The sequence below is a fragment of the Bos taurus genome, chromosome 13, assembly GCF_002263795.3.
Source record: "Bos taurus isolate L1 Dominette 01449 registration number 42190680 breed Hereford chromosome 13, ARS-UCD2.0, whole genome shotgun sequence".
NCBI lineage: Eukaryota > Metazoa > Chordata > Mammalia > Artiodactyla > Bovidae > Bos > Bos taurus.
The window spans coordinates 46,477,197-46,498,024 of NC_037340.1; the positions used below are offsets into that span (position 1 = coordinate 46,477,197).

A 20,828-nucleotide genomic window follows, 5' to 3' on the forward strand; every position below is an offset into this window, starting at 1 on the left:
TTAAGATACTTCTGAATGTGGTTAGAGCTGGAAACTTGTACCTCTGCCTCTGTGAACCTGATTCTCATATGTCATCACACTAATCCCAGAGTTGTCCGTTTCCCAGGAATTGCGAAAACCCAGCTACGCAGAGATTTGTCAGAGGACAAGTAGAGAGCCGCCGTCTTCCCCGTTGCAACCCCCAAAAGAACAGAAGCCAAACCCGGTCGGCTCTGGGAAGGAAGAGAGGAAGGTCACGGAGAGAGAGCCCCCCGCCCCCAAATCCAGCCCAGGACCACCCAAAGACCAGAGGAGGCCGCTGGGCCGCCGGCCGTCACCCCCAGGCTTGGGGCGGCGTCCGCACAGAGAACAGAGCCCCCCACCCAGGCCCCCTCAGTGAGCACCGAAGTCTGGGAGGGCTGCGAGGAGCTGAGGTCGCCACAACTAGGCACTATCCCGCTCGGACGTGAGTGAGCCGCTGGCTAGGAGCTTGCAGTGTAGGCGAGGCCCACAAGGTGCCTGCAAGTTATTTTTCTTCTATGAGTCGGATTTCCCCCCTCTTGAAAAAAATCTATTTTTCAGGATTTAATTAATATAAACCTTATTTTAGGTTGGTGCTTAACTGGAGGTGATGCATAAGTCTGATTTTTTTCAGGATAGAAAATGCATTTATCCTAACAAATTGATATTTTTTATTAAGCCTCCATGTGGCTATGAATGCAAGCTATATATATAGTGAGTTTTTCTAAATTAAGCGGAACTATGCTACTTCATTTTTTAAAATAACTGGTTAGCAAGTGCGTATCTCTGAGATGTCCAGGCCGCCGGGTGAAGCTGAGGACCAGGGAGGAGGACTGAGGTGATGCTGTGAGCGCAGCCTGGGGGAGCGGGCGGGCTCGCCAGCCTGGGAGCTGCCCTTCACTCGGAAGCCTAGCAGGTGGTTCTAGCATTTTCTAAGCAGAGTCCGGTTTTGGTCCGCTGGGCAGAGTAAACCTGCACAGCCCCGAGAGCCCTCTTGTCCTGCCAGCAAGTAACCAGCTCCTCACTCTAGTCTCAAGTGGCTGTTATGTAAGATAAACTCAAAGCACATTGTGAATAGAACTCAAATGAAATATAAACTTTGTAGCCCACTGACATGTTACCGCGAAATTGTACCCTGATGTTTTGCTCCCGCAAGTGGGTGGGGAGTGGGTGGGGAGGGCGTGGAGCCCGGCTCGCAGTCGGCCCTCCCCCACCCGCCCCCAACTCCCCGGGCCTCCCGGGTCCTCCCGGCACCGCCCCCAGATCCTCCCGGGCCCCCGTGCGGATCGTGGGGGATGTGGTTGTGGTGCCCTCTGGTGGCGGAGGGTCCCAGCCCGCTCTCCTTACCTCCAAGACAGGGTCAGTGATCCCTTCTCCAAGTGCTGCTCTCCAAGAACACGCATGCACTAAAGCTAGCAGTTGATAATAAAGTTTAACATAACATAAATTATTTTGTTTTAAAATGCCTAAATTCTTTCTTTACGTATTCTAAGCAGCAGACATTAAAGTATTTCCTGCTAAATGTAACCATACAGTTTATTCCACAAAACGTTATTTAATAAGACTGAGGGTTTTTTTTTTTTTTTTAAAGAGATTATTTCCATCCAATATTTAAAGACTTGAATTTTATTTAAACTTGAAAATGACTTTGCCTTAACTTTTGTATAGGACAGCTTAAGAGTTCTGAGATGGGCCTGGGTTGGCATGAGTGGGGTCTGCTGTCACGGTGTCACTGGGTGAGCACTGTAGGGAGGACTAGCAGCCGTGTTTGTAATTTACCTGGAAGATCTTACACAATTGATCTTTTTTCAGATTGTTGAAAAATCCTGTAAATGCAAATAGTCGATACTGTATTAAATATGTGCACTTGGGAGTGTGTGCTTTGCTTGTACAGTTGTAAATAATCAGAACATATTAAAAAGGTACCCTAAAGAGAAAAATCTGATAAAAATTGATATATTATAAATGTTACTATTGACCTGGATGTAGATAAACTCAATGTTGTGGTTTGAATATTATTTTAATTTGTTGAAGTTTTTTTTCTTTTTCTCTTGTACTGGTGTGTTGAACTGATTTCTGCCTCTTTGCTGCTGCGAAAGGGAGATGGAAGTCTGATTAAAACCTTCGAATGTTTTCATGCTCTTCTTAAAAGTATGTTAAGTATGTACTAATCACAGCTAATTGTGAAAGGGTTTTCAAAATATAATCTGTAAAGTGGAAACTGGCAGGATCTGCAAGTGAAAGTGAAAAATAATCTCTTTAGAATCACAAATGGCTAATAAGCATGACATGCCTGCGGAGGAAAGCAGGCCCGTCTCCTGGAGAGCAGCGTCTTTGTTCAAAGGCCTGGACACCCACACGGTGCTCATGTTTCCGAGGCCCCTGAAAGGAGCAGGGAATTTACTTCATTGTAGTTGTGAGATTGCTGACTAAGAGAGTTTGAAATGATTGACCTGTTCCACCGAAACCAGTGCATACTATAGGAAGAGCTGGAGAGGCCCAGGACCCCGTGATGTGGCTGCCAGAGGAGGGAGCGATGCAGCATGTTGCCCCGAAGTCCAAGCCCTGTGGAGCCCAGACACTGGTTTTCAGTAGGTCCCTCCCTGGAGGGCCATCTGCGCTGTGTGGCCCTGTGACGGCAGCCGGGCCCTCAAGTGGTGTGACCCATTTGTCACATGAGGCCTCCGCTCCCGCAGCCTCAAGTCTAGACTTCACTTGGATGTCATTTTTATCGCATCCTTTTAATTAAGCAAGGGTGATATGCCAAATAGCCGTGTAATGTCCCCCAACCCCGCCTTTCTGAGGTTCCTGAGATTTTCCACTCACAGAAAGCATGGGGGTGTCTGGCTTCCTGCCACGTAGCATCTCTCTGCGGGCAGTTCCTCAGGTAGAGTCAGAGACGGCGGCACAGACGGCGTTCTCCTCGGACAATTGTGCAGTGTCGTTTGGAGAGATGGGGGGAGAGTCCCACCCTGTTTCACATGAATTTCGCACAGTCATTGCTCTCTGAGAGTCCGTGTCGTGCTGTTTCTCATCAGGCCCTCCTGTAACCACCACTGGTGGTCGCTAGTGTGGCAAGAAATATGTCATGTTGCCACGTGGTCAGGGCCACCATGGTGCCACATGGAGTCTGCACTGGGGCTTTGGCCTCGGGGCAGGCGTGGCTGGAGTCTGCATCCAGGTCTGAGGAGCAGCGGACGATGGGCCTGAAGGAGCAGCCGTGGTGCCAGCTTGCAGGAGGGCAGGGGCACGGACGCCTCGCCAGGGCTGTTTCTGTTCTACTTTTTTTCATTAAGACTGGAATCAAGCTTATGTGTAAACTATTGGTAATTTAAGTTTCCTTTTGTGTCATTCAGTGTAAAACTGTCTAATTTGAAAAAATGTAGGTTATGAAAAATAAAGATTTAGGCACTGTTTGGGTTTTCTTTTGACTTTTTTAAAATTATAATTTTCAAGAATGGAACTTTTTAAAAAATAATATTTTGTCTGATCCATGTGTGTCGTGAGAATGAAGTACGGGTTCCATCATCTCTTAAGTCCTTGCAGTGGGAGTGCTGTGGCTCAGTTGTAAGCCTGCAGGGTGGGCGCTCAGGCAAGTATTGGTGAGGATACAGTTCATTAAATCCAAGGTTTACCACGAGAATAAGTATCCCTGTGTCGGGCTCTTCTGTTTCTTCTGTTAAATGTCCTTGACTCAGGAGATGCCCACATAAAGTCACCTGGGGTAGAGATGGGGCCATCATGTTCAAATCCTAAGTGAGCCTCAGAAACTGTGATGGACTTGACCCTAAGTTCAGCGGTAGCCCATGCCCACGCTGACCCCTTGGAGCCATCCCATGCCTGCAGTAGCTCAGGCTTCTGGACCTCCCAAGGTCTGTTCGGAGACCAGGTCTTTTTCAGTGCAGTAGGTATTGTCCACAGCAGGTGTGACCCCACTGAATTAGCCTGAGACAGCCATGGAGCCTGCACATGTTCCTGTGCACGTGGGATCAACACACACACCTGTGGACACAGGATCCCAGCACCCTGAGGAGCACCGACTGATTTCAAGCTGCTCAATGTTGTCAGAAGCCCCTGGGGCCATGCTGAAGCTCCAGTTCTACCCCAGCCTGGGGAGCCTGGTCTGATGGGCTCTGTGGGGCCAGGGGGTGAGGCTACCTCCAGACCCCTTTGGTCTGCACCTGTCTGCCAGCCAGTTGACTTTGGGGTCCTGGTCCAGACAGACGAACCCACCCCTAACCTTTATCCTCTTCCTACCATGAAATGCTCAGTCCTCCTCAAAGTGGGATCCCCAGGACGGCAACCCCCTCACCCCGGAACTTGAAGTGCAAGCTCCCTGACCTGCTGGGTGGGACCTGCAGCAGGTCAACAAGATGCACACATGCCCCCCACTTGGCCAACCCAGGGGCCAGTGGGCCTCCACGCGAGGAACAACCCCTGGGCCGAGGAATGCGCCCAGCATCCCACAGGTGACAGTGCTGGCTGGGAGGGGCCCTTGTGAGCAGAGGGACCTGGGAATTCTCAGATGGCCCTCAGGGCAGCCACGCTGCTCCCTGCCCATGTGGGCAGGCCTTGGGTCTTGGGCAGCTGGAGAAGACCCAGTTCAGATTCCTGAAGTCACGCCTGCCCGGAAGTGGGTCAGAAAAGAGCAGTAAAGACGGGGAGTGAAGGGTGCTGGTGGGCTCTGTCACCGTAAGCAGGGTCAGGCTGTGTGCTGCTCTCCGGCTCCAACCCCTGTGCTGCTGACAGGATGCCACAGCCGACACCAGGTATTTCCCTGGAGGTTTATGTTTCCTAAGAGGTGGAATTACGTGATTTTTAAACTACTGAGTTGTAATCAACAGGTAACAGTAGTGTCAGATGTATGTATAGCATAAAGATTAGAAACACGTGTGTTCTGAAATGGTCCCTATGATTTTTTGTGATTAGAACATTAAACATTTACTCTCAGTAGCTTTCAAGTACAGCATGGTTGGTTAGTCACCACACTATACAGTACATCCCCAGGTCTTAATTACTTTAACCTCCACCCACCACTCACCCCTGCCTCTGACGACCACCAGTCTGCTCGTTGTATCTGTGAACTTGGTTTGGTTTGTTTTTAGGTCCTACATGTAAGTGAGATCACGAGAAAAATTAGCACAGTGCCCTCAGGGTCCATCCATGTTGTCTCAAATGGTAAGATTTTGTTCTTTTTTATGACTAATGTTTCACATTACCTTCATCCATTAATCAGTTTCTTTATCCATTTATCCATCGATGGACACTTAAGTTGCTTCCATATCAGCTATTGTAAATGATGCTGCAGTGAACATGAGAATGTAGATGTCTTTTCGACTGTTTTCATTTTCTAAAGATAAATACCCGGAAGTGGGATTGCTGGATCACATGGTAGTTCTGTTTTAGCTTTCTGTTTCCCATAGTGATTGCACTAGTTTGCATTCCCACCAACAGTGTCTGAGGCTTCCCTTCTCTCCATATCCTCACTTGTTTGCTGTCTCTTTGAGGGCCATCCCGGCAGGCATGGGTGAGACCTTGCTGTAGTTCGATTCACACCTGCCTGGTGATGAGTGACGTGGAGCATCTTTTCATACATACTGTTGGCCATCTGTGTGTCTCCTTTGGAAAAATGTCTATTCAGATCCTTTGCTCAATTTTAAATGGGATTATTTGGGATTTTTTTGCTGTTTGATGAGTTATACATTTTGGACATTAACTCCCTATTGGATGTATGACTTACAGATATTTCCCCTATTTCTGTAGGTTGCCCTTTCAGGTTACTGATGGCTTACTTTTCTGTGCAGAAGTTATTCCGTTCGACTTAGTCCCACTTGTTAGTTTTTGCTTCTGTTGCCTTTGCTTTTGATGTCACATTGCTCCTGTGCTGCCCTCAGGAACGAGTCACCACGCTTTGTGATGGACATGGCCAAGATGCTGAGCCTGCGCCCCAAAAGGGGGCATGTCTGACCCCAAGCCTGCACCCTGGTTCTGTCACCAGAGCGTGGACAAGGGGCACCCAAGCCTGCAGCCTCCGTCCTCAGCTTTGTCCCTATGGACGAGCTTGCACTGTGGACTGGGCTGCAGTGATTTGTGCTCTGGGTGAACACACATGTGGGTTCTAACCTGGACTGGGTCATTCTACCCAGATCCTGAGGTGGCCCCAGAGGAGGCAGCCATGGGCTTACTGAGCCTGGGAGCTTCCAGAGGGTGCAGGAGGGTCATTCTCAGGCACTTACTGGCCCTTCCACTTGCCAAACAAGAAGTTGGCCTCAAAATGTGGGCTGCACGTTTTTGTCTAAACTTGTGCATTTTTCTCTCCTCCAATGGAGGCCTCTTTGCTTGTGACCCCAGGAGACTTCCAGACCCCTCGAAGTGCAGTTAGGGTCTCCCTCCCAAACCCCATGGCTCAGCCTCTGGGTCCCCAGCACCCAGGCACAGGAGGAACCACCGGGGCTGGGTCCTAGGAAGTGAAGACGGGGGAAGTAGAACCACGCATGGGAAGAGCCAGGGCACCTGACACTGGGAGGCAGCCCGAGCTGGAGGACACCCCAGCCCCCTTGCAGGACCGCCGCCCTACCCACCTGCCCCATCCCTGGAGCCACGGCTCCAACACCCAGGGTGGCACCCACACCTGTGGTCCTGCCTGGCCAGGCTGAGGCCATCTGCTTCGTGCTGAGTTGGTTAAGATTTCAAAGACCATCCGTAAGTTCAGACTTGGGTCAGGGGAGGCGGTAAGGCCACCGTCATCCAACTAGATTAGCCTCCATGTAGACCAGGCTCATCCTGTGTGAGGAGGACAAGTGGAAAGCTGGACGTGTGGCTGAACCCAGGGGGCTGTTGTGTCCAGCGGTCCCTCTGGCCATCCGGGCTTCTAAGGGGCTCCCTGAGCCTTCAGCCCACCCTCACCTCATGTGGAAGTGTTTGTTACTTGGCACCCATTTCATGGCATCGAAGTATCGCTGCCTCAGCAAACACCACATACAAAGGCCTGGACAACACACGTTGATTTCCATGCCGGCTGGGCTGCTTCCTGGTGGTTCCGCTGTCTCCCCAGCCTTAAAACGGTGCCAGTCCTGGTCCAGTCAGCAGGGAGGATGGGAGGTGGTGGAGGGCGTGGGCAGATGGGAACCTTGTGCCCTTGTGCCCCTGGCAAGATCACTGGCTCCTTCAGTGACCTTGAGAGGTCTGGAGACATGTGATGGCCTTGCGGAGAGGTTTGGAGTGCAGGGAGGGACCCTTCCTAGGTTCTTGGCACCCTGCATGATTTCCATCTGTGAAAAGGAATTATGTTCTATCTCCCTTTTTAACGGGAAGACCCTGAGGACTGAGTTTTCACGTTGAAGCATTTTAATCAGTGCTTTGAATTCAATCTCAGATGCTGCCCTGTGTTCCTCTGGCCTTACCCACACGATGATGCCCCCAGGAGTTTGTCCCTCCATCACTGGCTCCATGGGGTCTCCTTCTTGGACATTAACTCTCTTCCCAGGTCAGCACCCACTGCCTGTTTGCTGTCAAGGCCGTCCCCAGGGTCCTCTGACTCCTGAAAGGGGACAGCAGCGTTCTGCCCCTACTCTGTGGGGAAAACCCTGATCTCTGTCTCTTCATCCTACTTCCACTCTGTTCCCGGGGGCGGGGGGCGGGGGGTGGGGTGGGAGCCTCCCCGCTCCCCGCCACCTCCCCGGAGACGCCGCCACACTCCCATCCCCTTGGACCGGCATGAGGGGGCTGGGTGACGTGTACCCGAGGGACTAAGCTGGATCCTGATTCTCCCAGTCCTCCTTGGCCCCTGTGTGGAGCACCCTCAGAGATCAGAGGTCAGACACGTGAGCTCAGCTGCTCTTGAGGTCTGAGGGCTTGAAGGTCCGCGGGCTGGTCACGGCGTCGTCATAGGAACACCCACCGGCTTCCTGCAGAGGCTCGGCGACGGCGGGACACCCCACCCCGCGCCTCCGCCTCCCGGAGAGAGCCCCCAGCCTCCCGGAGTGACGGACTCAGAAGCTGTGAGAGGGCACGCCCTCGCTCCCTCCCTCCCGGGGCCGGGTGCCGCGCGGCAGGCGCGGGTGCTCGCCGGGCTGGCAGAGCCTGGGAGGGAGCGGGAGCGGGCGAGCAGCGCGTGGCTGTCGGACAAGGAGCCTGCGCCTTCCATCCGGCCTCGCCCCGGCCGTGAGCCCGCGGCAGGCGCGCTTCCTGGACGCGCCCCGAGAGCAGCCGCGCCCAATCCCGGGAGCGTCGCCCCGTTAACGGGCGATGAACCCTCCAGTGTCTGGTTCCAGGTTCCTGGCCGGTTCCTCTGGCTCTCGTGAGAGCTTGTCAGCTGAGCACGGAGAGATCCGCAGTGAGACCAGGACACAGCCGCGGGCGCTTCCTCTCTGCTTCTCCGGCTCCGGGGAGAACCCCGCCCGGTCCACAAGCCACAAGCGCCTCAGATACGGATCCCGGGAAGCAGGGAGCCGCTCGGCTGGGCACCCAGCGCGGCGAGGGGAGCGGGGCCGCGAGAGCGCCGCGGCGGCTCGGACGCTCGGGGGAGGAGATGGGGGTCATAGGTCACGTACGGCGGGCGGTAGGGGCCGTCCCTCCTCGCTGCGGGAAGTCGCTCCCGGCACCCTCTGGCCGAGCTCTTTTCTTGGCAGCGCGGGGCTCCGGGGAACTCGGGTGCGGGACCCGGAGTGGGCGGGGACTCAAGCCCTTCCCTTCCTTCTGACCGAGTTCCTGCTGGAGGCACCTGTGCGCGAGGCTCTGCTGACAATGCTGGAGGGCGTGGACTGGCTTTCAGGGGTGGGAGGGCGGCAGCGCCGCCTCCCTCTTTCTGCACAATGATCTTGGGCCCACAGTCCGGCACCAGCTTCTTGGCGCTGCTTAGGTTCCTTTGAGCCCCAAGCATCAGCTCTGATTCTCGTCTGAGAAGCAGGGGCAGGCTGACCAGGCGTGACTGACACCCACTGTGGACCTGGGCAGGGGCCAGGGAGGCCGGAAGGCATGAGGCTGCCCTATCCCTGCGCCGGCTTCCGGCACAGACCCACCCAAAGTGGTTGAAGCAAGTCCTGGGGCCAGCGCCACAGGGGAGAACCGTCTCTGCTGCAGAGAAGCAGATCTTCCCCCCAAAGCCTGGGCCACACCATCCAGCAGGAATATGAGGCGTTGGTGTGACTTTAAACTGCCTAGTAGCCAGGCTATGTTGATTTGAATGAATTTTATTTACTCAGTTCAGTTCAGTCGTTCAGTTGTGTTGGACTCTTTGCAACCCTGTGGACTGCAGCATGCCAAGCTTCCCTGTCCTTCACCAACTCCCGGAGCTTGCTAAAAAGGTCCATCAAGTCGGTGATGCCATCCAACCATCTCATCCTCTGTTGTCCCCTTCTCCTCCTGCCTTCAATCTTTCCCAGCATCAGGGTCTTTTCCATTGAGTCAGTTCTTCAAATCAGGTGTCCAAAGTATTGGAGCTTCAGCTTCAGCATCAGTCGTTCCAATGAATATTCAGGACTGATTTCCTTTAGGATGGACTGGTTTGATCTCCTCAGTGTTTACTGAGTATGCCCCAAACACCACCAATTCAACAGTTAATGAGTATCAGACATTATCCATTCACAGTCACATGTACCTTGGTGGGTGATTGTGTTTCAGGACCATGCGGCTCCCTCTTTTCTCAAGAGCCAGCAGCTCAGGGCCAGTGGCCACCCCTGGGGACCACTGGTTTTGCTGACCCTGAGACTGTAAAGCCACAGAGCTAGCAGCTGATGGAGGTGCCCACCCCACCACAGCCAGATGTGGCCCACCCAGAGCAGGGTTGTGATGGGCAGTGGCAGGGAGAGGCCCCACCAGCCAATGTAGCCACCTTGGCTTTCAATGGTCAATGGTTGGAGAAGGGCCAGCTTGCAAAGAAGTACTCGAGGAGGAAGTAAAGAGCAAGTGTGGGTAGGTGCTGGGCAGGTTATGGGCAGAAATGGTTTTCTTTGTAGGTACAGCTGTGTGTCTGCACGAGTGTGCACAGGTGCATGAGAGAAGAGGAGCTGAAGCCTGAGAAACCCATGTCCACTGCACAATCTAACAATTCCTCCAGTGAGCTGGTTGGGGAGCTCCCCACCTGACAGCCCAAGGCACAGAGGGCTCGCAGCTGCGGCTGAGTCGTCCTTAAGCCGCTTCTCTCGGCTGAGGCAGGGGCAGTCCAGCTTAACACATACCCTCCCACCATCACCACAGGGGAGAAGCCCTGGACAGCGTTGGCTCTGGGCATGGTGTCCTGCCAGCAGTCCAATGAGGCTGAGGGGATGTGTCGGGGGTCCAAGTTCTCCTCCATCACTTAATAGCTGAGTGACTCGGGCATGTCATCTAACCTCTCTGAGCCCAAGCTTACTCACCTGACAAGTGAACTGACCTGTCTGTCCCCTCATACTGCACTTACACAACTCAAAGAGATGCCCGGGCTGAGCAGGGTCTTTGAAGAGGATCAAAGGCAACTGCATGAAATTGCTGAGACCAGGACCAAGGACTCCAGTTCATCCTCGCCTTGCTTGGGGGACAGCAAAGCCCCCTCACCTCAGAACAGGGAGCTGCACCTCACAAGGACCACCTGTCCATCCAGGACCACACGGCCCCAGGTCTGGCCACCCTTCCTGCCCACGTCCCATCAGCCTCAACCCACCTCCCACACAGACCAGTTCCCTGGGGAGGTGGTGACAGAGCCCTTGGCCTGTGCCGGCCCAGGGTCTGGCCTGGGTCCAGCCCGCGGGAGGCCTGGTGGCACCCCCAAGCCTTATGTCACAAGACGCTCCTGCCTGGAGGTGCAGAGGCTCCTGGTCCTCAGTGAGCCCTGAGGCTGCCCAGTCCAGAGACCCACACTGTCCCCACAGCCAGGGGATGGCATCCCTCCCCAAGCCTGCAGTCCTGCTCCTGGTGTGGTGGGGGCCCACCTCCCGCCAGCACCTTGGGCCTCCGTCTGCTCCATAGGGATCCCAGTCATTACCACCCACATGCCCTGCCCCGCCAGACTCTGGTCGGCCTCACGCTGTGGAGGGCACCCTGTTCAGTCCAGGCAGCTCTTAGATTTGTGCAAGTGGGGTGTGAGCTGCAGACAGGCTGTGTCCCCTCCAGCCAGCTGACCCGGGCAGCAGGGCCTGGGTCCAGGTTCTCATCCGGCCTTATCCAGAAGACCTTGGTGCTGGTGTGAGTAGCCAACTGCCCACCTGTGTGCACACAGACAGGGCTCACACCAGGCTCTGCAGTCCTGGCGCCTGTCCCTGTGTGAACCCCTTTCATACCGTCTAGCAGGGACTGAACCCTCAGTAGAGGCTGGGTCCCAGGGCCTGTGTGGGAGGCCTCATTCATCGTGTGGGCTTCTTCCCTTCCTGCTCTGCCTGCTGGGAAATAGTGCTTCTGGAGCTTCTATTTCAATAGTGGAAATTCTGATTCACTGGCACTGAACCCTCAGCAAGGCTCTAAAAACGGCACTTCCGAGGCCTGACTCAGTGGCTAGGAGGCATTTGCCGAGGAGAAGGGAATGACTCACCCTCTCTGCACAAGGATCGGGAAGGTCCTTTGACCCAACTCAGGAGTCCGATGCCAAGTCTGGGCTGGTCCCCACCCAGGTGAGGGCAGAGGAGACTTCACCACAGACCCAAGTGTGGGACCGGGTGTCCCTGCCCCGAGGGTTGGGTTCTGTTCACTTCTCCCAGGTAGGTGGGGACCTGCCCCCAGTGGGCATGACAGTGGGCTGTGCTCTGTCAGCGGAGCCCTGGTGTGTCGGGGGGTGGATGCAGAGGCAGGGTGCCCCCCTCAACCAATGGTCAGGGCAGACCTTGGGCCCAGAACAGAAGGTGCTCAGGTTCTGGTTTCCAGCTCCACTCTCATTTGCTCTCTTTTCTCCCCTCGGCGTTCAGACCACAGATTCACAACTTCCTGGGAAAGTCTAGTTAAGGTGAAGACTCTTCAACCCCAGGCCTCCACCTGTGTGGACCCCCTCGCCCTCTGCTGGCCCTCCCTACTGCCCAGCCCTGGGGAGCTGGGAGCCAGAGGGACTTGAAATAACCTGCTTCTCTCAGGGGCCCATGTGCGCCTAACTCGGCCAGGGTTCCCCAGGGAAGAGCTGAAGCCGGTGTTTCAGGCGCAGAGGTTATCTGGGAGGTGGTCGCAGAAGAGCCAGTTGGGGAGACAGGGAGGGGCAGCAAAGCCCAGAGCCTAGTCCAGCTGCGGGACAGTTGTGGGCATGCCTGGGGCCCCTGGAAGAAGAAATCTGGGACCTGCCCCCCACTTCCACACAGGAGACACTTCCACTGCCTTGGAGAGTGGGGCTGGGTCTTGGGTGATCAGAGGGGGTGTCTGACAGCAGGCAGGACCCAGGTGGCCATAAGGTGTCCAGGCTGTGCCATTCAGCCGCCTTCTCCCTGCGAGGCCAGCAGAGGGCTGGGCTGACAAGTCTTTCAAGATGCTTGGCAAATGCCAAGGGCCCATCACTATAGGATGAGAAGGACAAATATCAGGTACCGTGGGGTCCACAGGTCTGCCCACCTATGCAGGACGGGGGTGGGGGGCAGCTCCGTGGGGCGTCACCTTCCACGAGAAAGCGCTCCCGGCATCCAGCCTTTTGCGAAGCCGCGGCTGTGGCCGGAGTGCTTCCCTGGCTGCCTGCCAGGCCCTGAAGAGCAGCTGCTGATGGCTTGGCCGGGGTTCTGCACCTGATTGATCAATAATCCAGGAGCGCGAGGCGTCTCCGCAGGGCTGCGGTCAGCCTGGCCCTGGGCAGGGCTCTGCGGACTCTGCACTTTTCCCTCGGTGAGCCGGACAGCCCTTTCCGGCTTCAGGCCAGGAGCGTGCGGTCAGGACTGGCAGCAGCGGCCTGGGAGTGAGGTTGGGGGCGGAATGCTGACTGCAGGCCGGGGCGTCCCTAGGCAAGGCCGGCAGGCCGGCAGGCCTAACGGAGCCTGGGCACGTGGTCTGGGCCTGAGAAGCAGCAGAGCGGCTCCCTCTCAGCAACGAGGCAGGGAAGCTCCTGGGGTACCCCCACCCCGACCCCGCTGGGGCTCTGGGTCTCCTGCCGGGCCCCCCGTCAGGGTCAGCGTGGCTCCGTAAGCATCCTGCAGTGTCACCCCACTTCGGGGGCTCTGAGCTGTCCGCCTCCCTTCCAGCTCCTGGACACCCCCATCGCCGACCGCACAGGGCCCTCCCTGTGGCCCGCCCGAGGCCCGAGCCACTGGGGCCCACCAAGCCTCAAGTCCACCGCAGGCCGGCGTGCAGGTGGGAGCAGACACTCGTGGGAGGAGGTTGAAGCCCCGCCCACTGATCTAAACTCGCGAGAGGTGCCTCCAGGCCGCGAGAGCTCCCACGCTTGATGGCGGCAGGTGGGGCGTGGCGTCTTTCAGACGCACTGTATGAGGTCGCCTGAGGGGACAGTGGGGCCGGTGGAAACCAGACTCCTGGTGAGGCCCCCGAGGCTCCGGAGGCCTTCCCGTGACCGCCTGCTGGTAGGGATGAGGGCGTCGCTGACAGGACAGCCTATGGCATGGACGTCGGGCGAGTAGGGGCCGCTGCCTTAGAGGGGCCGCCCTCAGGCCCCGGGGTGGAGGTGAAGGCCACTCGGGGCAAGTCCACTGCCACAGGCTGAATCGGCTCTGCGGACTGCCGCATGTGCGCGCTGCATTTGTCTCCGTGGCCTTTGCTGGCGCTGGCATCCTTCCTGCCTGTGCCTCAGGGTTGGTGGCCTGGGGCAGCCTTACGAAAAGGTGCCCTCGAGTCTGGCCTCGAAGTCTTCGGCCGTCACTGGCCCACTCCGGCCATCCTCCCATGCAGCGGCGTGGGTTCATATTTGGGCCCCAGGCAGACATCCGGAAAGGCCACTTCATACCTGTGAGAGCCGGAACTCGAGGGGTAGACAGACTCCTGAGGTGGAAAATACCCGACTCTGCAGCGCGAGCGCCCCCCCTCCCCCGACCCGGAATAAGAATCTGCATTTTGGCCTGGTCTCCCAGGGAGGGCCAGCACTGAAGCTTGACGCAGGCTGGCGGAATTGGGGCTGGCTCCCCTTCAAACCCCTTGGCTCCTGGAGAGTGCTAATCCACCACCTCACCTTCCTCACTCAGACCAAACCTAAAGTTCCCAGTGTCTTTTAGAAGGTTCCTGACATCTGGTACCCCGCACAGCCCAGGCTCCAGGTGGTTGCACTTCAGACGCCACCCCAGGTCCCCCATGTCTCTGTGTCCCCTCCCTGTGGCCCCAGCTCTGCTCTCCCTCCCACATGCTGTGTACTTCCCATGTGGCAGACGGAGGCCCCGGAGCTGGTGGCCGAATGAGTGAACAAACAGCAAATACTTTAAAGCTACTGCTAAGCTGACCAGACTCTGGTCCAAATGGCCCCCACCCCTGCACAATAAGACCCCCAGGTTCTTGCCAGTCACCAGGAGCCACGTCTCCAGCACCCATACCTGTGCTGCCCTGGGCTGGCTCTGAGCCGAGACTTGCCTGTCTCTTGAAACGGAATCTCTCCAGATTCAGGATCTTTTCAGAGATTGTGTCACCTGAGCAGGCTGACCCTGCCTCCAGTTCCGCTCTGACAGGTCCCAGGGGGTGTTCTCGTGTCACTTGGCTCTGACACAGTCACCTGAGAGCCTGGCAAGGGGCCCAGGGCCACTGAGGGGATGGCAGCCTTTAATCAACAGGCAGCTGGCTGAACTGCGTCCTTTCACTTAGCCTGACATGTACAACAGGGCAGGACCCTCGCCCTCAGTTCATTTACATTTCCCTAATGGCCACACTTAATAAAAAGAACCGGATAAAATTAACTTTAATAGTTTAAACATCATATCCATTATGTTGTTTAAACATGGAATCATATAAAAATTACTGAGACAGTTTGTGTTGTCTGTCTTGGATGTCTGTGTGAGCCGTCTCACTTGTCTTTCCATCCTCTCTTCAGACCTAATGTCCCCCAAGCACAGGTCCCAGTCTGTCACCCCCGCCCTCTCCTCTCCTCTCTCCCACAGGGAGGGCCGAGTCCTTGGGACTCTGTCTCTGCCCTACCCCAGCTTGTCCCTCCCTGCCCGTGTGCATGGGGACAGGCACCTAGTGGGAGCACCAGAGCTCAGAGCTGGTGCCTCTCTCGGCTTCGCCTGCTCTGAGGGGCGGGGTCTGAGGGTCATGGCTCTGTAGCTGGCAGGTAACTGAGTGGGCTTTGTGGATCCTCCTGTCCAGGGGCTACTGGTCCCTGCACCTGGGCAGAGCAGGCCCGCATGGCTGAGGGCCCGCAGAGCCACCGGCAGACTAGTGTCCTGTGGGGACAGGCAGCCCAGGTTCTGGGGCATCCCCTTTCTCCACGTTTTCTCCTGCTGCACAGGGTTGGCACCTAAAATCTTAAGAGTAGATCTCATGTGACGCGTTCTTACCATAGTAACGTTATATTTTAAAAAAGAAATGCTCATGTTACAGGGAAAGGAGGGGAGGTGCTACAGTCTTAGATGAAGTTTCAGCTTTTGACTTTTAGGTGGTTGCAAAAGTGGCTGTAAACTCTCCTTGTGTTTCTTACTGCAAGCAAGTGTCGCAACTTGGAAGAGTCCATTCTTAGAAAGTCTTGGTAAGAAATTATGTGTGACTGTTTTGGGGGCTAAATCCTGATGTACAGAGGTTGTTTTCTAAAGCAAGCTTTACAAGGATTTCTGCAAAGATTGATTTGGAAGTTTTATGCAAAGTCAATATTTTTCTTGTCTTGACTACATAATTACAAAGAAAATGCAGTGTATTGTTTTGCCAATCTCCATATCACACCACCAAAGTTCCCATTTCACCCAAATTTTCCCCCGTCACCTCAGCAAGGATGCCATTGTCCACATCTGAAGGTCCCTGGGCCACGTGATGTGGGCCCCAGGTCAGCACCTGCTCCTCAGGACCTTTAATCTGCCTTTTCATCCCTTGTGTCGTGAACATGCTTCTGAACAAGCACACTTTCCTCATCTCCCACGCAGCCATGGGGCTTTAGAGACCACCAGCCAACATTCCTCTACCCCCTCCTCTGTTTATTTCCCAAAGAGCCAGTATTGTGGGGCCCCGGGAAGGCTGGCAGGCTGCAATTCACTCTGCCTCTCACAGAGAGGTGTGAAATGGCTTTGGCCGACTCAGCTGGGGTGACAGCAAGGCAGGGAAGAAGACTCTCTGTTTATTTGGTGGTTCTGTGAGCTTTGCGGCTGAGTGGTCCCCGAGAAGACTTGGCCCTCAGACTCTCCAGGAAGCACTGGGAGGGGCAGCCATGCTGGGGTTGCTCAGGTCAGAGTTTCAGAGTTTGTCTGTCACCTCATTGTGCATACAGACAGACGCTGGTACAATGTGAAATCTAAAATCTAGGAAGATGAAAAGAGGAAGCAAAGCCAAAATGAATTTCTGGGTGTAAAAATAGGAAAAGTGTTAGATGTGGGATGTCCTCTCTGAGCCACCAGGGTGATTTCGCCAGCATCTACCGCACTGTTACTTGTGGTTTATAAAGCTAACAAATCACAGATTTTACCAGTATCTACATTGTACAGAAAGTAATTTCCTTTTTGCAAGAAATTAAGAGTGAATACCAGTTAAACTTCTAGTGAAAAGAGCTTCTGGGGTGGTTCCAGAAACCCAGGGCAAGCAGCTGCCTCAAATCCTTTTTAGGAAGGAGGCAGAGGAGAAATGCATGAAGCACAGGACACATATGGGGCTCACCAGGGAGGGGAGGGAACTTGGACGGGACTCGGGCCAGAGCTGCAAGGATAGAAGCTCTCTCGCCACCTGCATCTTCTCTTAAATCATGATGAAGGCTCCTTTAGTCCAACACCAGGCAGAGGGGGGGCTGGACAGTCCATGTTCTGGAGTTCTGTCCTCTGGGGCTACTCCCTGAGTTCTCATCCAGGCCCGTGAGCCCCACCTGGCTGAGCTGACCAGCCCCTGGAGATTCCAAAAGGGCTCTGGGTGAGGCCTGGTGTTAGCAGAAGGGTCAAGAGTATGATCTTTGCTGCTGGGCAGTTGCCCCTGTTGAGCCGCTCACCCCAGGTGAGCCACCAGGAGGAGCAGTCTGTGTGAGGCCGGCTGATGGACACTGGCTGCCCGGGGCTGGGGGCTGTGTCTCCCCCTTCTTAATAACAGTGTCTTCTGATCTGTTTATGTATGGCGCCTGGAGCCACCTGCCCCTCTGCCCCCTTCCTGCATCCTCCCCAGCCCACCCTGCATATGACTGGGGCTGGCCAGAGCTGTGTCACGCTGACCCATGGGGTCACTGTCTGCCATGGGCAGGGGCCCTCTTCTCCTTCCAGCCCTCCCCTGTCTGCCTGTTTTGTCTCTGCTGGTGGACTGAGGCCAACAGACAGAGTTGTGTCCTTTCAGTGATTCTGAATACAGGTTAAATGCTCTGATGTTTGCATTTAAAACCACATTGCATGTATAAAGATGAATGGTAAAATTCATGCTAATAATTGAAATTCTTAGATTTTCTTAGAAATAATGAATAACAAGTAAAAAAATATCATAAATTGAGAGAACAAACTTGGAAGAAAGGAAGGGCTGTAAATGTAGCTCTCACAGCACTTCCCCTGGCCCTTTGGATGAGAGGCCTGCATCTTCACCCTGGCTGAGGATGTTGTAAGAGTCCTGGCTTGTGTGTCTGATGGAGATGCGCCCAAAGCACACACACACGCATGCATGAGAAAAAGCCCCTTTTCACAGCTGCATGGAGATACATGGAGAGAAAGCTCTCCAGGTGTCGTCTCAAGCTCCTCAGCACTGATCCAAGAATCAGAAGCATTTCAGAGCTCTACACTTGATGCCATTGGAGCTAAAGGAGCTTCTTTTAAAGATTTTGTTTAGTATTACTGGTTTAAGTGTTTTCATTGTGATGTGTCTCATGGTTTTCTTTGTGTTTATTCTCCTTGGGATTTCATTGAGTTTCTTGAATCTGTAGGTTTATGTATTTTATCAAATTTGGAAAATTGCATTATTAAATATTTTCTGTGACCCCAACCTTTTCACGGGCTCCCACCTACACACATTAGACCCCTGGATGTTGCCCTTGGTGCAGAAGGCTTCTGCTCACTGTTTTTCAGTGTTTTTCTCTGTGCCTTGTTTTGGATAGTTTTATTTTCTACATCTTCAAGCTCATTGACTTTTTTTCTTCTGTTCTAATCAGGTGTTAATACCACTTAAAATTTTTATTTTAGCTGTTGTATTTTTGATCTCTAGAATTCCCATATGGTTCTTTTTATATCTTTTCTATCTTCCATTTTCCTCTTCATTAGGTTCATGTGTTTCATACATTCTTGGGCATACTGAACATATTTAATAACTTTTATGCTTCTGTGTGGTAATTCCATTATCTTTGTCATTTCTACATCTGTTTCTACTTACTGATTTTTCTTCTGATTGTATTTCACATTTCTTACATTAGTGCATGTCTAGTAATTTTTTATTGGATGTCAGTAATTGTGAACTTTAGATTAATAGTACATTTTGTTGTATTCTTTTTAAAAAATATTGAAGCTCCTTTCAGTTCTGCTTTTTCCTTTTAAGGCTTGTTTTGAAGCTAGTTTAAGACAGGTGTAGGTTAGTCTTTTTTGTAGGGCCAGGGCAATCACTGATGGCCCACGTACTCAATAGTCTGGCTGTGGGGAATGTGAACAGTTCTAGCCCTGTGAGAGCTCTGGGAAGTGCTCTGCTTGTAGCTCCCAGCACCTCGTCTTTCCCTGGGATTTGCTCTTTGCAAACCAAGGAGTTTTACCATGGTCATGAGCAAATGACTTGAAATTAAAGATTCAGGATAAGCCCTGTGCAGATTTCTGAGCTCCTTACCTGCAGGATTTCCTCCTCTTTAGGACTCTGCCTCAGCTTCTCTGGCTCCCAGCTCTGTCTCCACAATGCGGTGAAACCACCTGTGCCAAGATCCCTGTTGCCTTCTGGCAGAAGTCTCAGCTGCTTAGGGCTCGTCCCCACAGGTTTCCCTCTCCTAGGGCTCTCAGTCCTGCACTGGCCTTTAACATCTAAAAGTGGTTTTATGTGCCCTGGCTGTTTTGCAGATGCTTTGTTTAACACACTATGTCTAATATTCTAGCTGTTTCAACAGAAATACAAGTCTGGGCATTGTTACTCCCTTACAACCAGAAGTAGAAGATTTGGTTTTATACTTTAAAATATTTTTTATTAATTATAAAAATAACACATGCTTATTTTAGAAAATTTTAAATTATAAGTAGACACAAAAATGAAAATATAAATCACTCACATGACAAAGAATAACCACCACATTGTGACTATATATTTCTGATAGTCCCTATGAACGTATGTGTATGTGTGAGTGTTTATATGTATTGTATGCTTTTTACAAAAATAGGGTGCTATTGCAATACTAATTTATAATTTGATTTTTCCATTTACTATTTCTCCACTTTATTACAGTTTTGAGACCATCTGTCTCATCCCTCTACTTGTATCCACCCCTTGTCATCTACCTCATTCCCTACCTCTATCAATTCCTTGAACTTTGATTTTTCCTTAAAATTCTATACAGTCGATGCTATTGCTAGGACTATCCTAGATTTTGCCGTATACACACAGGAAATGGAGGTCATGGCCTCTGTGCTTGAGGAACTTAAATCACACTGGGAAGCGAGAGAAACGCTGCACCTTTCTGGAGATAAGTGGCGAAGCAGTGTCCAGACAGGTATCTTATAGATTGGGTATTTGTGTAAATGCAGAGTGAACAGGAATGGACAAGATTGTTTTGAAAAATGCAGAATCATAGACAAAAAAGAAATTAACTGGGAGCTTTCACCGAGGTTACCTCTAGAGATTTTACAGTATTGGAGTGATATCATGAGGACTGGTTTGCTGCAGTTTTCCTCTCTTTATAGGAAAGATTATTTCCCAAGCTTAAGTGTCAGAATCTGCCATGATCCCTCTTGCTGAAGCTAGCCCAAGCCAACCCATAACCCTGCTGACAGCTCACTCACTCACACACAAGGCAGAAGGCAGCCTGCCCTGCTTTGTAGTATTTTGATTACACACTTATTAGGACTCCTAAGAGTGTGAATGTGAGAGCTTTATTTATGGGATGGTAATCACAGATGTTAATTAATTATGAAAAGCAGCCTTCCAATTATATGTGAGGTAAGATAAGGTGAAGGGCTAACATTTAGAAGTCTTATTTCCTTGGGGTATATTCTTTAATGTGCCAATTAAATTTCTATTTTTTATGAATCAGATAATTTCATGTTTTATCCTTTTCAGCAGTAGGTATTTATAAATGATTTATAAAAGGTATTTATATTATATATAAATGATTTATAAAAGGTATTTATAAATGATAAAAATTCAAATTTGTAAATGCACACATGTCTATTTCTGAGCCACTGGTCCATCCATAAACCAGTCTCACCACAGTGGGCACTGGGTTGATTTCTAAAACTTCGTAAATCTTGGTGTTGGACAAGTCCCCACTGTGTGCTCTTTAGGAAAGTCTTAGCTATTCTTGGCTCTTTGCCTCCATAGAAATCTTATAATTAACTCAGATTCCACAAAATTCCTCCAGGGCTTTCCATTAAAATCACACTGGATCTGTTTATCATTTCGGGGGAGGGGAATAAAACTTTTATGATCTTGGGCCTTTCTATTCATAAATATGAATAAACACCTTTACTTTAAGGTGTTCTATAATGGTTTTCAGATAAATTTCAACATTTTCTCCATAACAGTCTTGCACATAATTTTTTAGATATGTTCAGAGTTACTGGAGTCACATCAAATACATTTTTGCAAATACCAAATGCCAAAACAAGTATTTGGCCAAAGTCATGGCAAAAACTAATTTCTGAAAACTAAATAAATGTCTGAAACACATC

At 52.3% G+C, this 20,828-nt stretch overlaps 1 protein-coding gene across 7 annotated transcripts in view; it reads left to right on the forward strand.

Annotated features, from left to right (window-relative positions):
• LARP4B (La ribonucleoprotein 4B) overlaps nucleotides 1-3,416 on the forward strand; it is a 91,297-nt gene extending 87,881 nt beyond the window's left edge. For 6 of the 7 annotated variants that reach the window (XM_025000382.2, XM_025000381.1, XM_005214439.5 and 3 more), the window contains one exon: nucleotides 107-3,416. In XM_025000382.2, coding sequence (XP_024856150.1) covers nucleotides 107-379 — 273 coding nt within the window. In that variant the 3' untranslated portion in view covers nucleotides 380-3,416. The remainder of the gene's footprint in view (nucleotides 1-106) is intronic. The other variant, NM_001205573.3, reaches the window with a different exon arrangement.
• Nucleotides 3,417-20,828: the final 17,412 nt, after the last annotated feature.